General features: G+C 40.8%; 1 protein-coding gene across 3 annotated transcripts in view; it reads right to left on the bottom strand.

Moving 5' to 3' along the window:
- STON2 (stonin 2) overlaps positions 1 to 21,852 on the bottom strand; it is an 84,410-nt gene that overhangs the window by 42,452 nt on the left and 20,106 nt on the right. For all 3 annotated transcript variants that reach the window (XR_003497682.3, XM_027458947.3, XM_072038399.1), the window contains exons 2-4: positions 16,712 to 16,919; positions 15,965 to 16,219; positions 9,547 to 9,744 (exon numbers count right to left, since the gene is read on the bottom strand). Coding sequence is in view for 2 of the 3 variants with exons in the window: in XM_027458947.3 (XP_027314748.1) it covers positions 9,547 to 9,744; positions 15,965 to 16,219; positions 16,712 to 16,799 (541 nt within the window). In the remaining variant the exon portion in view is untranslated. The remainder of the gene's footprint in view (positions 1 to 9,546; positions 9,745 to 15,964; positions 16,220 to 16,711; positions 16,920 to 21,852) is intronic.

The raw sequence follows: 21,852 nt of genomic DNA, 5'->3' as shown, positions 1-21,852 counted from the left end.
ACAGCCCTCTGTTCCTTGCCCCGGCCCTGCCAACTGTGTGGGCAGCTTTTCCTGCCAGCAGCAGTTCCCACACCCCTAGCAGCAGGCAGAGCAGAAAGCCTCCACCTCCTGCTCTTCTCCAGGGCAGGCAATGTGGGCCCTATATCCTCACACATGGTAAGGCAGAAAGCAGCAAGGAGAGGAACAAACGGTGAAGGAGTGATGAGGGGCTCTGACCACATCCAAAGCTCCCGGCAAGGTTGGAGCCCCCCGCCTACACACAGTCCCTCTTGTCTCCCCACACCTTCAGCCACCGCTGCCCCACTTCTGGCAGCTCTCCCCATGTTCCTCACCCCCGGGACCTTCTCCACTGGCATGGTAAAACTGAACCAATGTCCAGAGCCAGCCCTTTGGGTACATCAGCTAAAGTATGAGCTGGTGTAAAATAAATGTTCCTGACCACAGAGCGCAGTTGTGGACAGTGGAGTTGTGCCACTGTGCTGCTATAAGCACTGAAGATGCATTTCTTTCCTTCCTTCCCAAACATTAATTTAGTTACGCATGCACTGATCAGCACATAAACCTGACAGAAAGGGATCCTACCCTAATCGTTTGATTTTCCAAGCAGGTTTAGCTTCATCTCTGGTCTAACATCATTTAAGCAACTGAAATGAGGGATATTGTTGTTTGTGTTACCAAGTTGACTTATTTTGTCACTATCTCCATTAAATTCTCCCCTACAACTAGAACTCTTATTGAAGATGAAAGCTCAATAGAGCCAATACAGGACTAGTCTACCTGCTTAATGGGCCCTACCTTCCTCAGAAATAATCCTTGGCAGTAATGTTGCACACTGGATATAAAGCAAACCACATATATGTATATATAAAGAGCAAGGAAGTGAGGCTGGGGTTATAATTAAACATTAACGCACCTAGACATTGCCCCAAAGCTAATGAATACTTTGCTACTACTCTTTAATAAGAACGATGATGCAGAATGTAGTGATAAGAGCACAGGAGGCAGGATAGATAATCAGAAGGAGGGAGTGGAAGTGGAAATTAACATTAATGAGGTAAGAAAACATTTTGAAGAGGTTACTGTACTCAGATCAGGAGGCCTGATAAGCCCCATCCCTGAACGTTGAAAGAACTGGCATATGCAATTACAGCTCCGATCACAAGGATTTTAAAGGAGTCACTTCAGATGGGAATGGTAACACAGAAGTGGAGAACAGCGCACATGGTAACTATTTGTAGGGGGTAAAAATGACTTTGGAAAACACAAGGCTGAAAATCAGACTGCAATACTATGCAAGACTTTGGAATGACAGAGTGAAAAGTGGAAGATGAAAAAGGGATGGAATCTTGTTTTAAAAGAAGTAGTTTGTTTCAGCTAAAGCTAACAGATTTCTTTGACAACTGATTTTCCAGACCAAAGATAGATCCGTAGGCATTAGAAAAAACATATACTGTAATGCCATCTGGGAAAGAGTTCAAATGGAGACTGATACTAGTATTAAGAGAAAAATAAGAACCAATCTAGAAGAAAGATAGCTATTGTAAGAGAAGTATTAGGTTAGAGCAGCTACAGGTAGAATTTCTTTAAGACAGACTACTTTTATCTGCATTTTAATTAATGATAATGGTACAGAAAAGAGCATGCTAATGGTATTTGCTGAATGCGCACTATTAGGAGGAACTGGTTATATAAAGGAAGTTCTAAATATCATACCAAAAGGAGCAGTTCATCTTGAGGGGTGGAACAGAAATGGGATGAAATAAACAATATAAAGTTCATAATTTAGGCATTTAAGGACAGATACATTTGTAATGATGAAGGAACTCACTAATTAGATATTAAAGAGTGATCTAGGATAAAGCAAGTCAATCTGAATATAGTAAAAAGGTACTTGCCCGATGCACTAGCATAAACGAAAATAAGATCCTGGGGTGTTTCAAGGAGAGAAATCCAGAAGATAGGGAAATATTATCATGACATCAGGCTATGGTGAGACCTCAGTCTGTGCAGTTTTGATTACCATATCTGAGAAAGATTAATTCAAACAGAAGCACCAGAGAGAAACAGGAGAAAAGAGAAACAGAACACTGAAGAACTTGTCATGTTCAGTACAGCAAAATGAAAACATTGAGGGATATGATTACACTGTATAAATACATTAAAGGGACTTACATTGGAGAGGGCAAAATCTATTTAAAACGTAATATTGGCATGGGAACAAGTGGATAGGAAGTGGTTATGAATACGTTTACAGTTGGTGTCCTGGGAAATAGCTTCTATTCCTATGATCTTAAGTGAATCATGTTTAAGGCTCTCTGAAAATATCTACCTGTGAAAATACACCCCATTCAGCAAATTAGTGACTGAAGTCTGCACTTAAATGGCATAACTTCTGCAAAGCCTGTAAGGTGAATGAGGGCACTGAGCTACAGGATGTATGCTAAAAGGATCTCTACTATCCTTTTATGTACTAATCTAAATACCTAGATTTGGAGAGGAGCATACTGAGCTGCAGCTATTTGAAAATAATGCCATGCCAGTATATTGGACTCGCATCCATGTCCCAAAATCCAGGTTCACAATTCTCAGTAACCAAAATCAGAATGAACAAAGTAGCCTGAAATCTCCTCTTATTGTTGTGTAACAAGGACAGTTGTAATGCAAATATCAATTTGTATCTGTTCTAAGATTAGGCAAGAGGACTTCAATCTCATCTGACAACACTAGGACAATTAACCCCAAATTGCTTCTAATAACAAATGAGTAAGCTCATTCTACAACACTGATGTCCTATTTGTGCTTCAACACATTTGGTTTGATCAAGGGTAGACCACTAGAAAGCAGACGTGTTCAAGTAGAGGCACACGCCAACAATCTCCTTACAGTGCTCTCATCCAGCTGTGGTCACTTCCAGCTTGAAAGATCAGAAAATAAGTGTCATTTCTTTTCCCTAACATTGGGTCCAAATAAAAGAATAAATGAGGTGGGAATTCTGATAAAAGTGAACATAAAAAATAATTAAGAAAAGTTTCTAAGTGGGCACAAAAGAATAAATTGTCAACATAGAAGCTAGATGTTTTGTTTAAATAATTCCTACATTTTTCCTGTTTTTAACAAACCTGCTTCCCATTTTATTCCACACTGAGAAGATGACTCTGTAATTGATCCTCTAAAGGCGTTCATCAGCACTTCTCCAGTTCCTGTGCTGTGTGTATCCTGTCCAGTGATCCCTTGAACCTCTCTTATGTTTTAGATAATATCACAGTAAGGAAGAAAAAAACAAATCTATGCAGTTGGGCATAATGAAATCACTCATTCTTTCTTGCTGTATGCGCCAGCCAGCCTTTACACCTGCTGTTTTACATTGCCGCTTCTGTTTAGCCCCTTCTTATTCAGGCAGGAAATTCCACACAGAACTGGGATAGCACACCTCTAATTAAGAGCACATGAAACAATTTACAGCTCCTGTTAATTACTACTACTGCTGAAGCCTTGCTTATTTTTCTACTGTTTTGAATTTGCAGTGCAAAATGTGTGTTCCCTGGCAGGTAACTTCTCTGCACTGTGAACCCAGCTACCTTCTGCTTGAGAACAGCAGAAGTGGTGCAGCCAGCTCCATGGGGCACCAGGCACGCCAATGTGCTGCATGAAGAAGGTTGCCCAGAGAAGCTGTGGATGCTCCATCCCTGGAGGTGTTCAAGGCCAGGCTGGATGGGGCCTTAGCCAACCTGATTTAGTGGGTGGCATCCCTGCCAATGGCAGGGGGGTTGTAGTTAGGTGATCTTTAAGGTCTTTCAACCCCATCCATTCTATGGTTCTGTGACTGCTGTATCACTACTGTACCATTTTTGGCTTCTATCAGTGGTACAGCAGTGCGCTGCCAGGAACTGAACATGAAAGGTGAGATAATGCTGTTGAATATTGCTACTGATGTTTTCCATTTCCATACTGTACCAAAACACTTGGTGCTAGGAGATGCCTCAGTGGTCTTCACTCCCAGAGGCTTTAAGTTCAGAAGTAATTTAGATTGCACAAAAAAACCTAGCTTTTCTTCTTTCAGCACAGATGGCCACTGTATGCAAGTACTCCATTTCCAATTATGCTTCCAACTGAAATGTCCTGCCCAGCTGCAAAATCTCTGACTGAACTTCTCCAGCTTATCACACAGGCATGTGGCTTTCTGCACAGCATTAGAGAGCAACTGGAGCCAATGTAAACACAGGGGCTGAGGAATCGCAGCACTGCAAACACAAACACAGGGCTTCGCACCACCTAGTTCGCCTCACTGGCATGAGATAAACTACAAAGCAGCTACCCGCATCTATTCTCTCGGGATATTGCCCACATAAAGGGAGATCACCAGCTCAGTCCCATGACTGGGACTGGAATTCTGTCCGCTTCCCTTTTGCTTGCTCCAGCTGTGTAAAAACATCAGTGAATACATGTGAAAATTGTGACATTCATGTAGAACACCGTGTAGGTTCAGCACTAAGTGCTTTTTTAACAAAGTATAACTGGTAAAAATTCACAGTAACCGTGGTTTGCACTTCAGAATAGCCACGAGGAAAAACACGATTCCCAGCACCTCAACTGGGAGATGGTCCATTGGCTGCTTTCAGTACAGGGCCAACAGCACAGGTGGAGTCAGAACTGACTCTACCCTGGTGAACAGGCAAGAAAACAGTTAAACAGAAAAATGACCATATCTGTATGTTTTATATATATATTTTAAAACATATATATATATATGTTTTAAACTGAAATGTTCCTACACAACCATTAAAATCAGACCCTGTTCTTTCAAACCATCACTTTCTCATCTTTTACTTTGCCTCTTCCCTATCCTAGACCTGATGTTTTCAGAGATGCAAAGGAAGCCAGACTAATTCACAGGAGAAACCAGGATAAGACAGCCTAGTAGGAATGAGTAAGAACAGACACTTTTGATTTTTCTTCTAACTCCTTTATTCATATGAAAGCAACATTATATCCTCTCCTCCTGAAACTCATCAGCATTCCTGAAGAACAAGCAAGAATCTGACAGTCCCACAGCAACTTGCACCATTCTTCTTCGGAAGGGAGGAAAACAGAGAAGATAACTAACCAGAGTTATTTTTTAGAGGACAGATGAAGCAGATACTGAACCTTTTGAGGTTAGTGGACTACTTTTAGTCTCAGCTGAGGTCACAAGGGCTGGCAGAGCTGAGCTCAACTTACATCTCAATTCTGCTTTAAGTATTATCACTAGGGCAATCCTTTTTGAAACTTAAAAAGTTGCATGTTGAAAACACTTGGAGTTTTGAAGGGCTGGAGACGGCTGAATAGGGGCAAGCTTTGCTGCTGTTAATATTAATCAGAAAAATGTTATGGAGATACTTGTTCAGAATATGCAGTATCTCAGACTGTGGTTATGGGTTGGGTGCAGAAAAGACTGGGTGAGGTTCTTTGGCCTGAGATATGCAGAATATTATAGTCCTCCCTGCTGATCTTAAAAGATGACTGCAGACCAAGCCTGTTTCACAATTTTCTCAACATAATAGACAGAAATATACTTTGTCTTGTTGCAGTACTGATTCTTTCCTCATTCTAACATTTTCCTCTCTCACGTGACAGATTTCCTGTGCTTCTCCTTCCTGCTATAAGGAGGGACAAAGACAGCGACTCCATCAACACCTATGCAGAGGACATTGAGATTCTTGGGTTCCTTAAAGCATTCATGACATGTTAAGGAAGAACTGATTTCCAGTACACATATCTGATTTCAGATCAGAACTTCTCTACTGCTTGAATTATCTAGTCCGAGCTTTCCTGTTCTACCTCATAAAAGCATTACAGAAGTTAGAAATATATTAAGAAAAATATTGGATTAAAACTGGTTTATAGAATTCCTGAATTGCTAGCTGCTGGGTAGTATTGAATGTGAGGAAGAAAAAAAACTCTATTTCTGGCACTGAGCAAGTGCAAGAACAGATTCTGGATGCTATTTCCTCATCATATTCCTTAGTCCCCTCCTCCCTGAAGGCAGGGTTCGATGCTCCTCTGTGCAGTCTGTCCAGCTGACTTTGGCAGGCTCTCCCACCTAGGATTTGTCCTGTGTCTGGGACTTGGAACCAGAACAAGTTGGTTAATATTTACACAGCGTTGCTGAAGTGCAGTTCTGGGCAGAAGGTGGTAACTGTCAGCATGTGCTATTTCCCCTCTGGTTTTGTTATTAATGTTCAGTATCTCCAAAGCTTGTAACAATGCTTGTAGCCAGTTTCTTGCATTCAATGCCAGCACACTGCACAGCTGTATAATCTGTTCAAAGCTGCTTGTTTAAAACCTACAGAATACCATTCTTGCAGTCATAATATCAGGACTCAGTATCTGTCAGGCTAAAGCCAAAGAAACAGTATGTGTATGAAAACTACTGCATAACAGGCGAGAGGGAAGGTTTGAAAAGTTCAAACTTCAGCTAGTATTTGCCCTCCATTACCTTCAAGAAATAGCTGAAGCTAAGCTTGCCAGAGCTGTCATCTCCAAGTTTTAAAAAGAAAGCAGCAGAATCCCCTCAAAACACAATGTTTACTTTTAAAATAACAAAACTCTCAAAGTTAATTCCTTGTGTTATTTATTAACTTTCTAAATTTTGAGCCATTATGGGTAACACATGCAACCTTCTATCTCCAACCATGCAGATGTTAGAAAATAATAATGGAGTGATTCCTTCACAATCCCCAATAGTCCTGGAGTTTTAGGAGAACGCCAAACAGGACAACTGCTCATCAAGCTGAGCTGTCAACATCAAATCTGGCGTATCTCCAGCTCTCCATAGATACCAATCAGAGCGTAAACAACAACGGAACTGGCAGTAAAACACCTAAAATATACAGCAAACATCTACACAAGGCTGTGTGTGTGTGTATATATACGTGTAAACACATATCATATATATGATAATCCTATGCATGTATCATAGAAAATCAGAGTAATATATGCCATACATAATATATATAATGCATATAATTATATATAAACTTAATGATTATGTGTAATATAAATTTTATTATTCTATTAAATATTACATGTGCTAATGTATAATACATCTTATCTATTTTAGTATATACATATAGATACTATATTAATTTTTAATAAGTCAATATTTATTTTTAATTTATATAAATAAAATTGCTTTAGAGATGAACAGTGAAGTGCAGAAATCCAAGCTAAGCTAGGTAAGGAGACACTGTTCTAATGCGAAACACATAGCTGTGAGGTAGTTGTGTGCAACTTCTGAACAGATCTCAGGGCTTCCAAATATCAAATCATAACAAAAAGCTCTCCCTTGCTCCCCTTATGTGTAGATTTTTTTTTTTTTTAATAGAGGCAGGCATCCATTTAAGAATGAATAAATACTTCAATTGTGTCAGCAACAGAGATGTCCTGTGTTATTTTTGTTGCAGAGTACAGCAGAAATGCCAAAAGTGCTTCTCTTCATGCTCCTTGCTGATCCAAGCTGAGCAACACAGAAACACACAGGAGGAAGCTCTGAAGCTACAGGCCACTTTACCAGCACCAAATACAGCTTCACAAACACCATGAAACCCCAGCACTTTACAATCCCTGGCTTGTAAAGTTCATGTTGTTATAACCATATAAAGGTGCCCATGTTATATGGACAGTCTGCTGTCACTTGATCCACATTTATGGGCTAGCTGCTGCAGGCTGGAACAGTCCCTCATATAACAAAGGTATTGTAAAAGGCTTCTTGGTGCTGGAGTTCAAACCAGCACTGGCAATAAAGCACAGCATCCTCTAACTGCTCTCTGATTGAAGAGCAAATCTTTGCTTTCAGGTCTGCTCATGCTGTATTAAACCTTCACTGCTGTAAACCTCACTGTCTTTATAGGAAATCACTGATCTTATCCTGACTCCATCAGTCAGGAGGCTTTCTGTGATCCCACCCATAGTGAGGGTAAACTTTCAAACTGGGATTGCTGAGGTCTCTACCATCATTCTAGGATATCTTCCGAGGTCATATCTTACATAAACACATGAGCTTGATAAAGCTTAAGCCCATGGAACGGTTTTGCTCTTAAATCTTGTGTAAATTGAGAGAAAGTTGATTGCCAGCTAGTTTTACCTGCTTATAGCCTAACAGCCCTGGACACTACAATTTTCATCACTGGGACTCAGCTCTGTGTATGCCTGCATTCAGACCTACCTCAGGCTTTCATTTGTTCCCTCGCAAAATGCTGTGCCCTGAACTTTGACATGCAGTAGATGCTTAAGCATTTTGCATGCCGCATAAATTCAGGACAGGTGGTGATATTTGGAAACAGCATATCCAAGATTATCTTCTGTGGTGTTCAGACAATAAAAATTCACCATTGCTACAATAACTTTTCTCTGACCACTGACCAGATTTTTTCAAGCTTTTCTCATCTATACATTTTTCTTACTTAAAAAAAAAAAAATTAAACCTGATATATTTGTATTGTCCTGATCATCACTAAATAGATCAAAATTTGATTTCTTGTTTTTGTTGATTTTTTTTTAGAGCAGCAAAACACATCTGTTACACACATTGTTACATTCACCACCTAAGAGTAAAACACATTATTAAATGCCTTACTTGTCTGAGCTATTACGGTACCAGCAAATCGATTCTCATCAAACTGGGTAGCCACTGACTGTCCTCAGACTCGGCTTGATAGCTTCCAATGTACTGCAGGTGCTCCAGGAATTGCCTGCTCCTGGAGCTGCTTCTTTCTTTCCTTTTTATGTTCTGACATGGCAAGCCCAAGAGGAGCTCTTTTCGTGCTCTGTGAAAATCTGCTTTATCACGCAGGAGTTTTCATCATCCCAGCTCCACATGACATTGATGGCACCACTCTGGTATTTCTCCTGTTTCAGAGGTTCTAGAATACAACTGAGGTGCAAAGAGCTGCAATGCCACACAGAGAATTTCTCTGCAGTCAGGGCATCATCTGGCATGAATAGATCACTGTAAGGTCAGCCAATATCCTTAATGGATCAAAATCTACTGCTGAACCACCACCTGTCATCTCCTACGCTGTCTTTTTGTTATTCTACAGTAACAGTGCATCCAGCAGCCTGGATCTGTGTTTTGGCACTCACTGAAACTGCAGGAAGCGTGGAGACCTGTGCCTGCCTCAGCTGAACACTTTGGTGAATTGAAAGCATTTCTGCACAGAAGATCAGGAAGGGCACTGGACTTCTCCCAGAATATACTGAGAGTGAGCTCCTCATATACCAAGAGCTTAAGCTGATGTGGTATGCAAAAGAAATTCTGCAGCATTTCATTGAGCTAAGTCCACCAACAGGTACACAGTTGCATTTGGCTCTTACTTTGGCAGCCTTCACATATCATGGGTGTGCAAAATCCAAGTGTGATTACTTGGGGATTGGACCTAAAAAAAGCATTAGTATGCCTAATCCTTGAGTTTGTTCTGCTTTGGATGCATTTCCTGTAGTTCAATTCTGAGCACAGTGTTTAAGTAATGTCAAAACGATTGAGACAGGAACCTGAAGCTCCCCTCTTACCAGCTGAATCTGCTGCAGATGTTCCACCACTAGTCAAGTCCTCAGTATTAACTGATTGCAGATCTGTGTAGGATGGAGCAATGCTGGGGCTGCTGGTATCCTCCGAGTTGGTTGTCCAGCTGCTCTCCGATGCATGGGCATGCCTCTCAGACGAATTGGAGGATGGGGAGGTCCAGCTGGGTGCTTTTGATGGAGACACTGGATGCAGGAAACAAACAGGCACCAGTGAGAGACTTACAAGGCAATCATCCAGAAGCAGACAATCACTATTCCATCGTACTGAGACTCTGTAAGTATTAATTCCAACACCCACAGCAGCACAGTTATTTTATAACAAACACTCAGCAACTTAACAAGTGCATGGCACTGTTAGACTCCACTGGATGGGAGCAGCACTACTCAGCTCTCCGCCTTACATCCCGTACTGCTGGCAGCTATTAGTTTTCCTGTTGTTCAAGTATTGTAGAAGCAGTACCTTTTCAGAGCAGTTAGATTTTGTGCTTCTGCCACTGCTGACAAGATCTGAGTATATATGCTGTGTGACACAGTGGAGTTCTTACAGCACCATAGGTTTTATAAAGTGGTTTTATTGTATTTCATTAAGCATTCTGTACCCGTGGTGCCCATTCAAATGCAGCAGTCATCTTAAGAAAGCTACATATGGGAGTAGAGTATAAAAATAAGATGACCTATTGATGTGAATTAGAAATGGCTTTTGTGTCTGAATATGCAGAATGAAGTACCCCAATCTGAATAAACTGAATAACATTTCTGCTTAGTTTAGGCCAAAAATCCCATTCTACTTTCTTGCCAGACCCTACATGTCAAGCAGTAAGTCCTGCTTAACCATCATCCAGACCTGATAGAACAATCTTATTCATGTACTACTATGAATTTGTCTTGCAAACTCTACCCACCATATCACTCACATTAACATTTGAGTTAACAAATGTGAGTAAAGAGTTAAAAAAAAAAAAGATCCAGTAAAAAATCTTCCTGAACTAAAGAATGTCTAATTTAACCTTGGGATAATAACTGTTTGCTAAATTTGTAAATCTACGTTTATCTTTTAAACAAGCAAATATCTCAATGCACCTCAAATCGGCGTTTATAGAACATCCTGAGATACAGAGGTTCTCGCCTCAGCATGTAACACATAACCAACCTTTATCAGGCTGACAAATACTTTGGAAGAAAATGGCAAATTAACACTGAAGAGGATTTCTCTCTATCTCTCTCTCCATCAGAACAGTGTGATGGGACACCATCTCATTATGGAAAAACATACCCTTCTGTGTGCATAGACGTACTATGCAAACAGTGCTCCCTGCCTTGCCAGCTAAGTACAAATTTGCTTTATATAGCTGCGCTGTTACCCTCAGGTAAGCAGGCACTAATCTATTTATATTTGTACAGCTGTGAGCCTATGTACTGAGCTGCTTCTGAGTAGTCATCCTGAAGGACAAGGAGCTGAAAGTATATCTATCTCCTTATCACATCACACATACTGACAACTATCTTATAGTAACACAACCTAAAAAGCCCCACTTCTCCATCCAGTAATTCTGCACTGTGTCATGCTTGATGCCTGTCAAGAAGTGATGACAAGTACCTGATTATAGTCTGCCAGCCCCTCAGGCCTTTTGTTAAACATTGTGTGAGGTATCTGAAAAGCAAACCTTAAAACCTTACCTGAAGTTGCTTTGATGGACAATGCTCAATTGGACACAGAAGACATGCTTAAACGCTGAGCTCTGTATGTGAACCAGTAACAAGACACACTTTTTCTAAGTGTGTTTTATAAAAAAGGTCTTAGCTGTAAATTTGCAGTGGTGCCCTTTTTTGTTTTGTTAAAGTCAGTCAGCAATATAAAAAACAGGCTAATTTGGACACACATAGGATTTAATAATTCATATACTTATGTAATAATAGTAATTCTTTTTTGTTTGTTGCTTTCCAAACCCAAATTTTGTCTAATGAGTGACACTGACTGGAACATCATTGCACAATACTTCTACATAAGGGCAAATTAATTTCACTGTAGGTTAGTTGTGCCACTTTGGAAGAATAATTTTTTTTATAAATAAAGTGGCATTTATTTTGGAAAACAGTAACCATAGAGAGCTTTTCCTGTAACAGGCATTCTTTAGGATCTTACTACAGTCAACTTCCACCTACCACTGTTAGGTTCCTGAACTTGAAACTATAAATTTTTTCCCTATACTGAGTCAAACAACAATCAATCTCAAAAAGCAAGACAAGCTGAACCAAACATCTGCATGCTAAGGCCTGTCCTAAGATGCTCCTGCTGCTCTCCAGCCTCCTGGAAGTTCTGAAACAGAAATCCTAAATAATATAGTTTTTTTCCTAGAAATTTGGAATTCAATCTCCAATGTCAGTAGATGCCGAGGCAACGCCTTGCAGTTGCAGCAGTTCTCAGAAATCTGTTTGTGTTGAAAGACCAGGGACAGAACTGTTCCGAAAATGCAAATCCCATAGCATGCAAAGAATAGTGAAAAATCGACTCCTTGTTTCCCAAAGTGTTTCCTTCTGTGTTTTCCAACGTGTCCTTCTACTTGCATTTTTATTTTTCTGCATCCATTTGTTCTTAATACATTGGCTTGGATTTTAATTAACAGATTTACTGTTAAGCATTCATTCCTTTTAGATGTTTTGAGGACATATTCCTTGATCCCTGCACTGTATTCCCATAAACCTTTTTAAATATAAACATTGTTTTTTTCTTATCACACAGGACCTCTGATTTTCTTCATTTTTAGACAGCATCTCAGTTTGTCTCGTTTTCAGTTGCTGACCTCGTCCTGCACGTACTTTCCACTTTCAGACAAAACATCATGAAATGGTTAAACTGCGGTTTGTCTCACTGTGGGACAGCCTCTCGAGGGACATGGTATGAGACCAAGTTACTTGAGCCATTTAAAACTAGACAAAGCTCTCGGGAAGAAGGAGTGGGGGTGGAACAGATGATGTAATAGATCTTGCCTCGCTCTAATTTTGGTGCTTTGCTGAATACCTCATTGAATGCAAGGGTGCAGCTAACACCCATAGAATATGAGATTGCTAGCTGAAAGCCCATTGTATAACAAATGCAAATGTTATGTCACTGGCTGGCTGTGATCATTTACAGATTATGTAACGTTTGTGATAGGAACATTTGGGTGATTTCTAAACATCCCAGTTTTCATTTTTGCAGTATCAGTTTGACGAGTCTGACTAGCCAGATAATAACTATGAGAAAAATCATGTTTCTTCTTTTTCCAGCAAAAGGGAAATGTGGAAGAGGGCATCACAATGCATCATTTCTGTGACTAAATATTTCTGTGGCCTCACTCAAGAGCTACTGCTTCCCAGGGAGAAAGCCACATGACCATGCAGCTGTCAGTCACCTATGCATAAACCTGAAAGGCAGAAATATTTTGAAAGTAAGAGATTTTGCTTTTCAAATGTTTCAGGCATTTATTCTGTCTGAAGCTGGTAGAATGAAGGGTTTACAGAAATGTCCTAAACAAAAGCAACTTCTACTCTAAGGCTCACAATGTATGTTTTTAATTGCTACACCTCAGTTTTTATGCTTTCTTTTCATCTTCTGAATTCTTTTCATCCCTGTTTCTTGCTATCAGTCCCCCTGGTTTCTGCTCCCTCAATAATGTTTTCACTTTTACCAGAACAAGGGTCCAGCATTAGATTTGCTTTTCTTTTAAACATATTTCCTACAGGATAACCACCATGTGGTAGCTGCGTTTTTAAAGTAATATTTTTTCCAGATGGTGATCACTTTTGGACAGATTCACTTTCTGAGGAACGTGTGCAGAAGTATCACGACACTAGGGTCAGAAGAAGACAGCGTCTGTCTCTGCTAGAACCTGTCCTCTCTGCTCTCAAGGTGCTCTGGAAACATCATTTTGCAATCAATTTTCAAAATGTGCTTCCAGGCAGCCTGGCCATTGGTTAGGGTAAATGTCTAGTCATCTGTGCAGATGCTTCAGTGTGGAGAGACAGACAGACAATTTCCTAAGTGCTGGAGCCCTGACAGGAACATGGCTGGGGATGCTGAGACTTCAGGACATCGCTCTTCACAGCTGCCTACACAGGAAACAGATTTCAAACGTCTCCATCCTTCTCACACCAATCTGGCTGTTGATAGTCGGTGTTCCTACTCTTCCCCTCCAACTGGCTATTCACTATTGTTCTCATGTGGGCTGTTTGCTACTGGAAATGAACAATTGCTGTCACCGCAGGCTTTCCACAGACCGTGTCAGTGTATCACGGTTGTAGCAGAAATATTCTGGCTTTGCTGCTGCCCACAAAAAAAGATGTGACTGCAAATTAACTGAGAACAAGCCTGAAGTTTATCCTACTTCTGGCTGTCAAAACCCCCTCGGAGCAGACAGCCAGCAACAAATAGCTGTCATCTCTTATGCTCTGTGACCTCCCCTTTGGTGGCTGTCAGCTGTGCTGGTCTGGCCATTTAAATGACGGGGTCTTGAAGAAGAGGAGTGGGACTGGCTCATAAATATGGATCTTAAACTCAGGTTATGCACATCACCTCATTTTAGAAAAAAAATCTCCCTAGGCTTCCTATGTAGTAAGTAGAGAAAAGCAGCCTCCCACACAGGGATTACAGGGAGTAACAAAGCAAGGCTCACAATATGCCTGTCAGGGGAACCATCCTCCTCCATTAATCTCAGTCTGATGCTGAAAGTTAGAGTGCAAATATCCCTCCAGTGGCATGGATCACTTAGGCCAAGCACTACAGAGCAAAAATGGGTGCTTTCTTTAAAAACAGACATGTTTTTGAACAGTCTTCTCTGACCACCTCTTTTTGGATATCCAAGAGCTCTGTCTACAACCTGTATCCTGTGTCTGAAAATACAAACCAAGAGGCACTGCTCTTGCTAAGCACAGACCTTGAAACTTGGCCACATCCCTTTAAGAACAGGAAATCAAGTAATAAACCATCAAATTATTTTTTTTTCCAGCTACCTTTCTTTAGTCTGATCAATTTTTTTGTTGTTGTTGTTTAATAAGAAGGTGCACTTAAGATTTTCCAGTCAACAAGGACATCACAGTAGGAAGGAAATGTGGTGTAAGAGCAACCAACAGCTACATTTGAAAAAGTATGTGGCTGTATGTATCTGTGCAAGTAAGAGAAAGTAGGAGGGTCTGTATTGTTTTCACCTAACTGTGAAATAGAGAGGTAAAGCACCTTAGTTTTACAGATTTACAGTTGTGAGTACTATTCTTTCTCTCCTTTCCACCTGGATCAGTAAATATTTACAACTAAGAGCAATTAAAAAACAAACATAAAGGTAAGTAGGACTAATGAAGAGCTTAAAAGAAAAAAGATTTGCCTGAAGATTCCCCCACCTGTCCTGCACAAAATTCTAACCACTGTCTTCAGTGGACTAACCTGTAGGATGCACAAAGAGAGCTGATGGAAAAAAACTTAAAGCCCAATTCAAAGCTGCTAATCCAAGTTTTCTGACAGAAGCATTATTTACGTTGCAGGGAATATTTGATGGACTCAGTGAGGAGAATGAAACTGTAACTTTTAAAACCACCTTAATAACTAGAAGTAACCAAGTGGTATTATTAAGAGAGTATCTCAATTCAGGCATGAAAAAGTAAACTAAGTGTTTTCTTTGGGTAATTATTCTGCAGTCTCCTATGGGAAGGAACAGAAGTGTGTTCATACAGAAAAGCTAGAAGCTTATATAGCTGTATGAGTTAATGCAAGCTGAGGAGATAAGCCAGAAGCTTTGCATGCATGTTTGCAGCATGTCAGAAAGAACTTTTACATAGGAACAAAAACATATGCAGTCCTGGAGATAGGATCGACTTCTGCTGTCTTTGTAAATCTCAAGGTGCTTGAGCATCAGAAGACAGCAAAGAAAACCTGATGGAACTGCCACACTAGCAGTTGGTCTTTCTAAGCTTCTGGCAAAAGCAGTGTGGGGATTATGAGCAGATAACGACATCAAACACAGACAGGAATCAACATTCTTTCAGTTCCAGATTACAGGAGCAAACATGGCTCAGACTTTTCAGATGGCTGTTCATACCTGTACATAACAAACATCACTACTACAAATACCACTGCATTGTTTCCCCAAGAATGCATGTCGGCAGTCTCCAAGGTCAAGATATAGGGTGAATGAATCACAGAAGCTTTTCATTTTTTCCATGAAGAAAAGACATTGTGTTTATGTTGCTAGATCAATCCAGAACTATGTTATGATCCATTTTGAAACTCTGACAACATTAGTTGTGTTAAAATATAGAACAAAGTAATCAAAATTCAACCTCTCAGAGATTGAAGAGCAAGGTAAAAATCTGGTAGGCTCTCACTGAATTTTGTTGAGTTACAGGAATGGACTTTTTCATGCATGTGCCTCACCTGCTTGTGGATGGGTGGTTGAAGCACTGGTCCATGGTGCATCTTCAAACTGAACCCAAGCTCTGATAGATGATGACAGATCAGCTCTGGGACACACATGGTTCCCAAGCACTGCAGAGTCCTCTTTGGGCTTGTCCCCTGCATCATCTGTCTCTGTATGGAAGAGGTCCTGAAATTCTCCATCCACATTATGGCTCTCTTCTGAGGAGGTGTCTGAAGAAGAAAAACATTTTTCCAGAGGCGCCTCAGTGCTACCTAAAATAGAGAGAGAAAAAAAAAAAAAAAGGACAAAGAAAAAAAAACAGAAATATTGGTAGGAATGACCATTACTTCATCTTTTTTATTGAAACCTCTAAAACTTGCCTTTGAACGTACATGGAAAATTTTCCTTCACCTAATACAGCTTTTAACCTAACACTGGGCATAGATTTGCACCTAATTGTAATAGGTGAGATTTCCTTCATGGTCAATTGGATATTGCCTTGTATCTCCAAGGACAGACCCAAACCATGTAATAGATCCGTGCTAAGAGGTGGGAAAGTGCTTTACATTTTTGGCCCCAATTCTCATATTACGTCAGGGTAACAGGACATAATTCAACTTTTACACATATCGCTTCCACTTAGAAGGCAAGCTCTATGATCCTAAATGATAATACTCTATGCAATGCTATGTATATGATAGTATAAATCAAATAAATCAAACAAAAGGTCTTAAACAATTCAAAGAAAATCAGAAGTACCTTACCTCGTGGCTTAACCGGGAGGAGCAGCTCATCTGCGAAGGACACCCACTCAGACTGGTTGGAGGCAATGACACTAGTCAGAGACGTCATATTCACAGCAGGCTCCTCATCTTCACTTGGTGATTATAAGGAGGAAGCAGGAGAGAGGCACAGTGAAGATAAGCCAATAGAGATAAACTCTTCCTTTGTGCTTTCTTTTCTTTTCAAATGCTGTTAAGAAAGGATTAAATAATGCTTTTTAGAAAATTAAATGGGAGAAACCAGTGCTACTATTTTAAAAATACAGAATGTTAAGACACTATTTATCACAGGCACAGTACTGTCAAAATGCTGCCATCCGTAAGAGAGGAATGTCACCTGTGACTAGAGGAAGGCTACAGTTGAACAACTCCTTCATTAAAGCTTCCGAGGGTCTTCAAATATCCTCACGTTAAAACAGTCAGTCATCAAAAACAACTCCTTACTCAAGGATCTATGTCTCTCAGAAACCCTGTAAGAGAAGTTATCAGGGAATTCCCCCCAGTCCAGTGAACTTTGGTTATGATGCAATGTATCCTCAATTCCAATGTGCTGTGATGTCCTTGTTCAGTTTGCCACTTATATCTGATCCTTGTCAAGAGCTAGCAGTAAGCTGCATGCCTCATTATCAATAAAATTTATGTATCCAGTTCTGGAACTGGGACATATTTCCCATGACTCTCATCACAGTCTGGGCATGAAAAGATGCCTTCTCAGCTAGCTGCACTTTCAACACTGCTGTTTGATGTCAGATTTTAAGTTTAAAAAACAATGTCTTAAACCTTGCCTGGAGTTAAGCACGATTTTGTGGTAGCCCAGCAAACACTTTGACAGCATCAGCAACTTTATTCAATGGGATGTACCCCACACAGATCTGTGAGTCTGCTAGAGCTGATGGGATGCTGCCAAGGACTCTGACTGTCAGCTAATAGCTGGGAAGGTCAGGCCTAGGGAGAGAAATTCTCCTTTTACAAGCACCCGTGACTGCCTCAGATTTGCAGAACACTTCAAAGCTCTCAGAGGACTATTGCCTCTATCTAGGAAAGAGTGGGAATTCTGTCCCTAATCACCACAAGTACTGAAGCTCTTGTTGCCATGGTATTTAAGTACTTGAAAATACTAAAACTCAAACTTGGTTATTTTAATGTGCTTTACGAGGCATCTCTGTCTCTCACCCAGCTAGCATATATATATTTTTTGGTGAAATTTCATATTGGTGTACAAGAACAGGTATTTTACTGAGGCTTCTCCTTACTCTAAACATTGTTTAGGTCCAAAGGACAGAACAATATTTAAATATAGTGACTCCTGAAGCATTTTCTGCAGAAGGTAGATCATTCCATAGCTCCAGCATGATTAGTCTATTCAAGGCCACAAAGTTATTGGAGGGGTAAAGGCCCATCAGCAAATATAAGCTGCATTAAAGAGCCAAAAACTTCAGTAGCCTGAAAGTCACACAACAGCCTGACACCTAACAGAGAGAATTCATGGGTCCATATTCATTTTCTGAAGCATTCCAGTTTGTGCCCACTGCCTCTTGTCCTGGCACTGGGCACCACTGAAAAGAGCCTGGCTCCATCTTCATTGCACCCTCCCTTCAGTTATTTATAGACATTGGTAAGATCCCTCCTTCTCTTCTCCAGGCTCAATAGTCCCAACTCAGCCTCTCCTCAGAGGTCAGGCGCCCCAGGCCCCTGATCATCTTGGCAGCCCTCCACTGAACTGTTCCCAGTATGTCCATGTCTCTCTTGTACTGGGGCCCAGAACTGGACATAGCACTCCAGGTGTGGCCTCACCAGTGCTGAGTAAAGCAGAAGGACCACCTCTGTTGATGTACTTGCAATACTGTGCCTAACGCAAGCCAAAAATACTGTTAACTTTTTCAGCAGCAACAGCACGTTGTTGACTCACGTTCAGCTTGGTGTCCCCCAGGACTCCTAGGGCCTTTTCTGCAGAGCTGCTCCCCAACTGGGTGGCCTCCAGCATGTACTGGGACCTGGAGTTGTTCCACTCCAGGTTCATTCATGCAGTGTGGGCAGATGCTTTTCCCTGCCTGAGACTGAATTGATTTTGGGTGCTCTTAATAAAAGAAAAACACAAAACTAAGCATAGAGGTAAGCTAAGAGAAAAAGAATAAACTGACATTTAGGGTCCCAGGGACTCCAGGTGAAGGGAGGAGAGGCTGACCTTGCTATCTTACTTTCCTCATGAGACCAATTAAGTCATATTTTCCTAAACAACTGAGTACTGGCCTCTCCTTTCTCCTGGAAAAAACCTGACGGAAGCATGAAATGACAGGAAATGAAAAAAGAAAACAGTTTATTTTGCTTTTAATGCACGCAGACGCCAATAGAGCTTTTTTTTTTTTTTTTTTTTTTAAATGTCAAGGGAAAAAAAGTCCTGGAAGAAGGTAAGAAAATGAACTGTTTCAGCTGTACAGGTATGTGGGAGAATTATATCATTATTTTAGCATAGATTTGCCTTTTTTTTTTTTTTTTTTAAACTCTACTGGCTTGGGACAAGCATACTTTCTAAATCCACTCAATACCAGACAGCAAAAAAACAGTCAAGAATAGTTGGCTGGAGTTGGATTTGTTCTGTTTGGTTTTACTCCTGGGTTTTTACTAGGCACCCCCTCATTTCAGCACCACAGAAACCCTCACGTCACAGCATGAGAAATGACCGCCCCAGCCCCAATTCCAGATCAAACTGTTGAATGAGGTTCTGGGTCTCCACACAAATGCAGCATATGCTGCAGACACACACCTTACAACAGATAGTAAGAATGAAAAAACATCATGCTACCATGAAGCACAGCATTAAGTGCGTACTCCAATTATACAATTTCCCCACTGCTAGAATTTTGTACAGAATTCCCAGTTTGGTGAATGAAGGAGAAGGTTGAAGATGACACCAAGGAAGTGTTGATCTGCCAGAGGGTATGAAGGCCCTGCAGAGGGACCTGGGCAGGTTGGCCTCTGCCCATTGATCCAATGAGGTTCAACATGGCTGGGTGCTGGGTCCTGCACTTTGGCCACAACAACCCCGTGCAACACTACAGGCTTGGGGCAGAGTGGCTCAAAAGCTGTTCAGAAAAAAAGGATCTGGAGGTGTTGGTCAATGCTCACCTGAACATGCGCCAGCAGTGTGCCCAGGTGGCCAAGAAGGCCAACGGCATCCTGGCTTGTGTCAGGAGTAGTGTGGCCAGCAGGACCAGGGAGGTGATTGTCCCCCTGTACTCTGCTCTGGTGAGGCTGCACCTTGACTACTGTGTTCAGTTCTGGGCCCCTCAGTACAAGAAGGACATCAAGGCCCTGAAGCGTGTCCAGAGCAGGGCTACGAAGCTGGTGAAGGACCTGGAACACAAGTCCTATGAGGAGCAGCTGAGTGAACTGGGGCTGTTTAGTCTGGAGAAGAGGAGGCTCAGGGGAGACCTTATTGCTCTCTACAACTACTTCAGGAAGTTGTGGGGAGCTGGGGTTCGTCCTCTTCTCACAGATAACTAGTGATAGGACTACAGGGAATTTCAAGTTGCACCAAGTGAAGTTTCGGTTAGAAATTAGGAGACGTTTCTTCTCAGAAAGAGTAGTTAGGCATTGGAATGGATTGCCCAAGGAGGTGTTGGAGTCACCATCCCTGGCGGTGTTCAAGGAAAGGTTGGATCCGGTGCTTAGGGACATGGTTTTGTGGGTAATATTGGTGGTAGGGGGATGGTTGGACTGGATGATCTTGGAGGTCTTTTCCAACCTTAATGATTCTATGACTGTGTTGACTTAGCAGGGTTATCACAGCTTTTAGACAGGCAGTCTGGAAGCAAGGAAACACAGCCTGAGAAGATTATTGTGTCAAAGATTTTCAGAGCAGAGGCACTCTGTGGATGAATTTTAGGATGAAAAAAATACACAACATGGAGCATTTTGTACTCTCTCGGCTTTCAGAAGAAAGCTCTAATCCCACCACCTGACCTAAGCACTTGTAACAGAATTATGAATAACATGAAGCTAATTCCCATGCAGATTATATGTAAAAGATATAAATTCACCTCAAATTATTTTTAGTTCTCTTTGCTTTCCAAAATCATCCCCAGTGAAATACCCCAAGCCAACCCATTATGAAACAAGGAGCTTTAGCCAGCGTGCTACCAATGCCACTATGCATTCAGTTAATAAAACGGTGCTACAATTTGCAGAACTACTAGAGGTAAAGCTTCTTTAGGGATCCATTTTACAATACGGATAAATCTGAGTCCTTTCCTTAGCAAAGCAATCAGCACCCACTACTTAAACAATGCAGAGAACACTCTAAGAGAATTTAAAAATTTTTCTCCCTATTTTTTAGAATGCCCAAGCATCTATAGCTATTCCTAAAACTATGGATTTTGGAGCCTAGATTGGGAACAAAACGGTTCTCCTTTACTTTAAGGGAACTACAGTTAAAGCAAAAGTTTATGCTGTGCAGCTCAAACAAAAGGAGATGGAAACACATTTCTTGGATCAAAATATTCTGAGGCCAGCAATACACCTCTGTACGTAAATGGAATTCACGTCAGTTTAGATTTTGTTACTTCTGGATTTGCGTTACGTGGATTAAGCTTTTGGTGCGGAATTAGGAAAAAAAAAAGTGAACTAATTTATCAGATTTTTGTCAAAAGTTTGTAATTCAAAAATTTGTGAAGGTGTTTGACTACTACATCGTAAATATGACACAACGCTAGATGTTATAAGCACTGATCCCAGTGATCCTTACCATCAATTCCAGTGCAGCACTTTGACCACAAGATCTTAGAACTCTAACAGGCTTAAATCTCTGCTTCAAGTTTCCCTTTTTTGCTTAACGCTTTCACACTGGGGTATGCAATTCTGAGTGACAAATGGGTGACAGTTATTTCCAGTTCTCCAAATATTACAGAGCTGGAATAAAACTTACTGGCTGTGTAATCCTCCTGATGTTTTTATTGATGACTTTACATAATCCCTTTCTAATACTGATGAATGTTCATTTTAACATGATAGACTGCTTTTATAACTAGAAACATCTCATTTCTGATCTCTGTAAATTCAGTTTTTAGCCATTTCTTCTCGTGACACAGTTACTTGTCTCTCCTTTCGCATACCTTTGCTCTAGC

The sequence above is a fragment of the Anas platyrhynchos genome, chromosome 5 (genome assembly GCF_047663525.1).
Source record: "Anas platyrhynchos isolate ZD024472 breed Pekin duck chromosome 5, IASCAAS_PekinDuck_T2T, whole genome shotgun sequence".
NCBI classification, from domain to species: Eukaryota; Metazoa; Chordata; class Aves; order Anseriformes; family Anatidae; genus Anas; species Anas platyrhynchos.
This window is presented reverse-complemented; position numbering and strand designations above follow the sequence as displayed.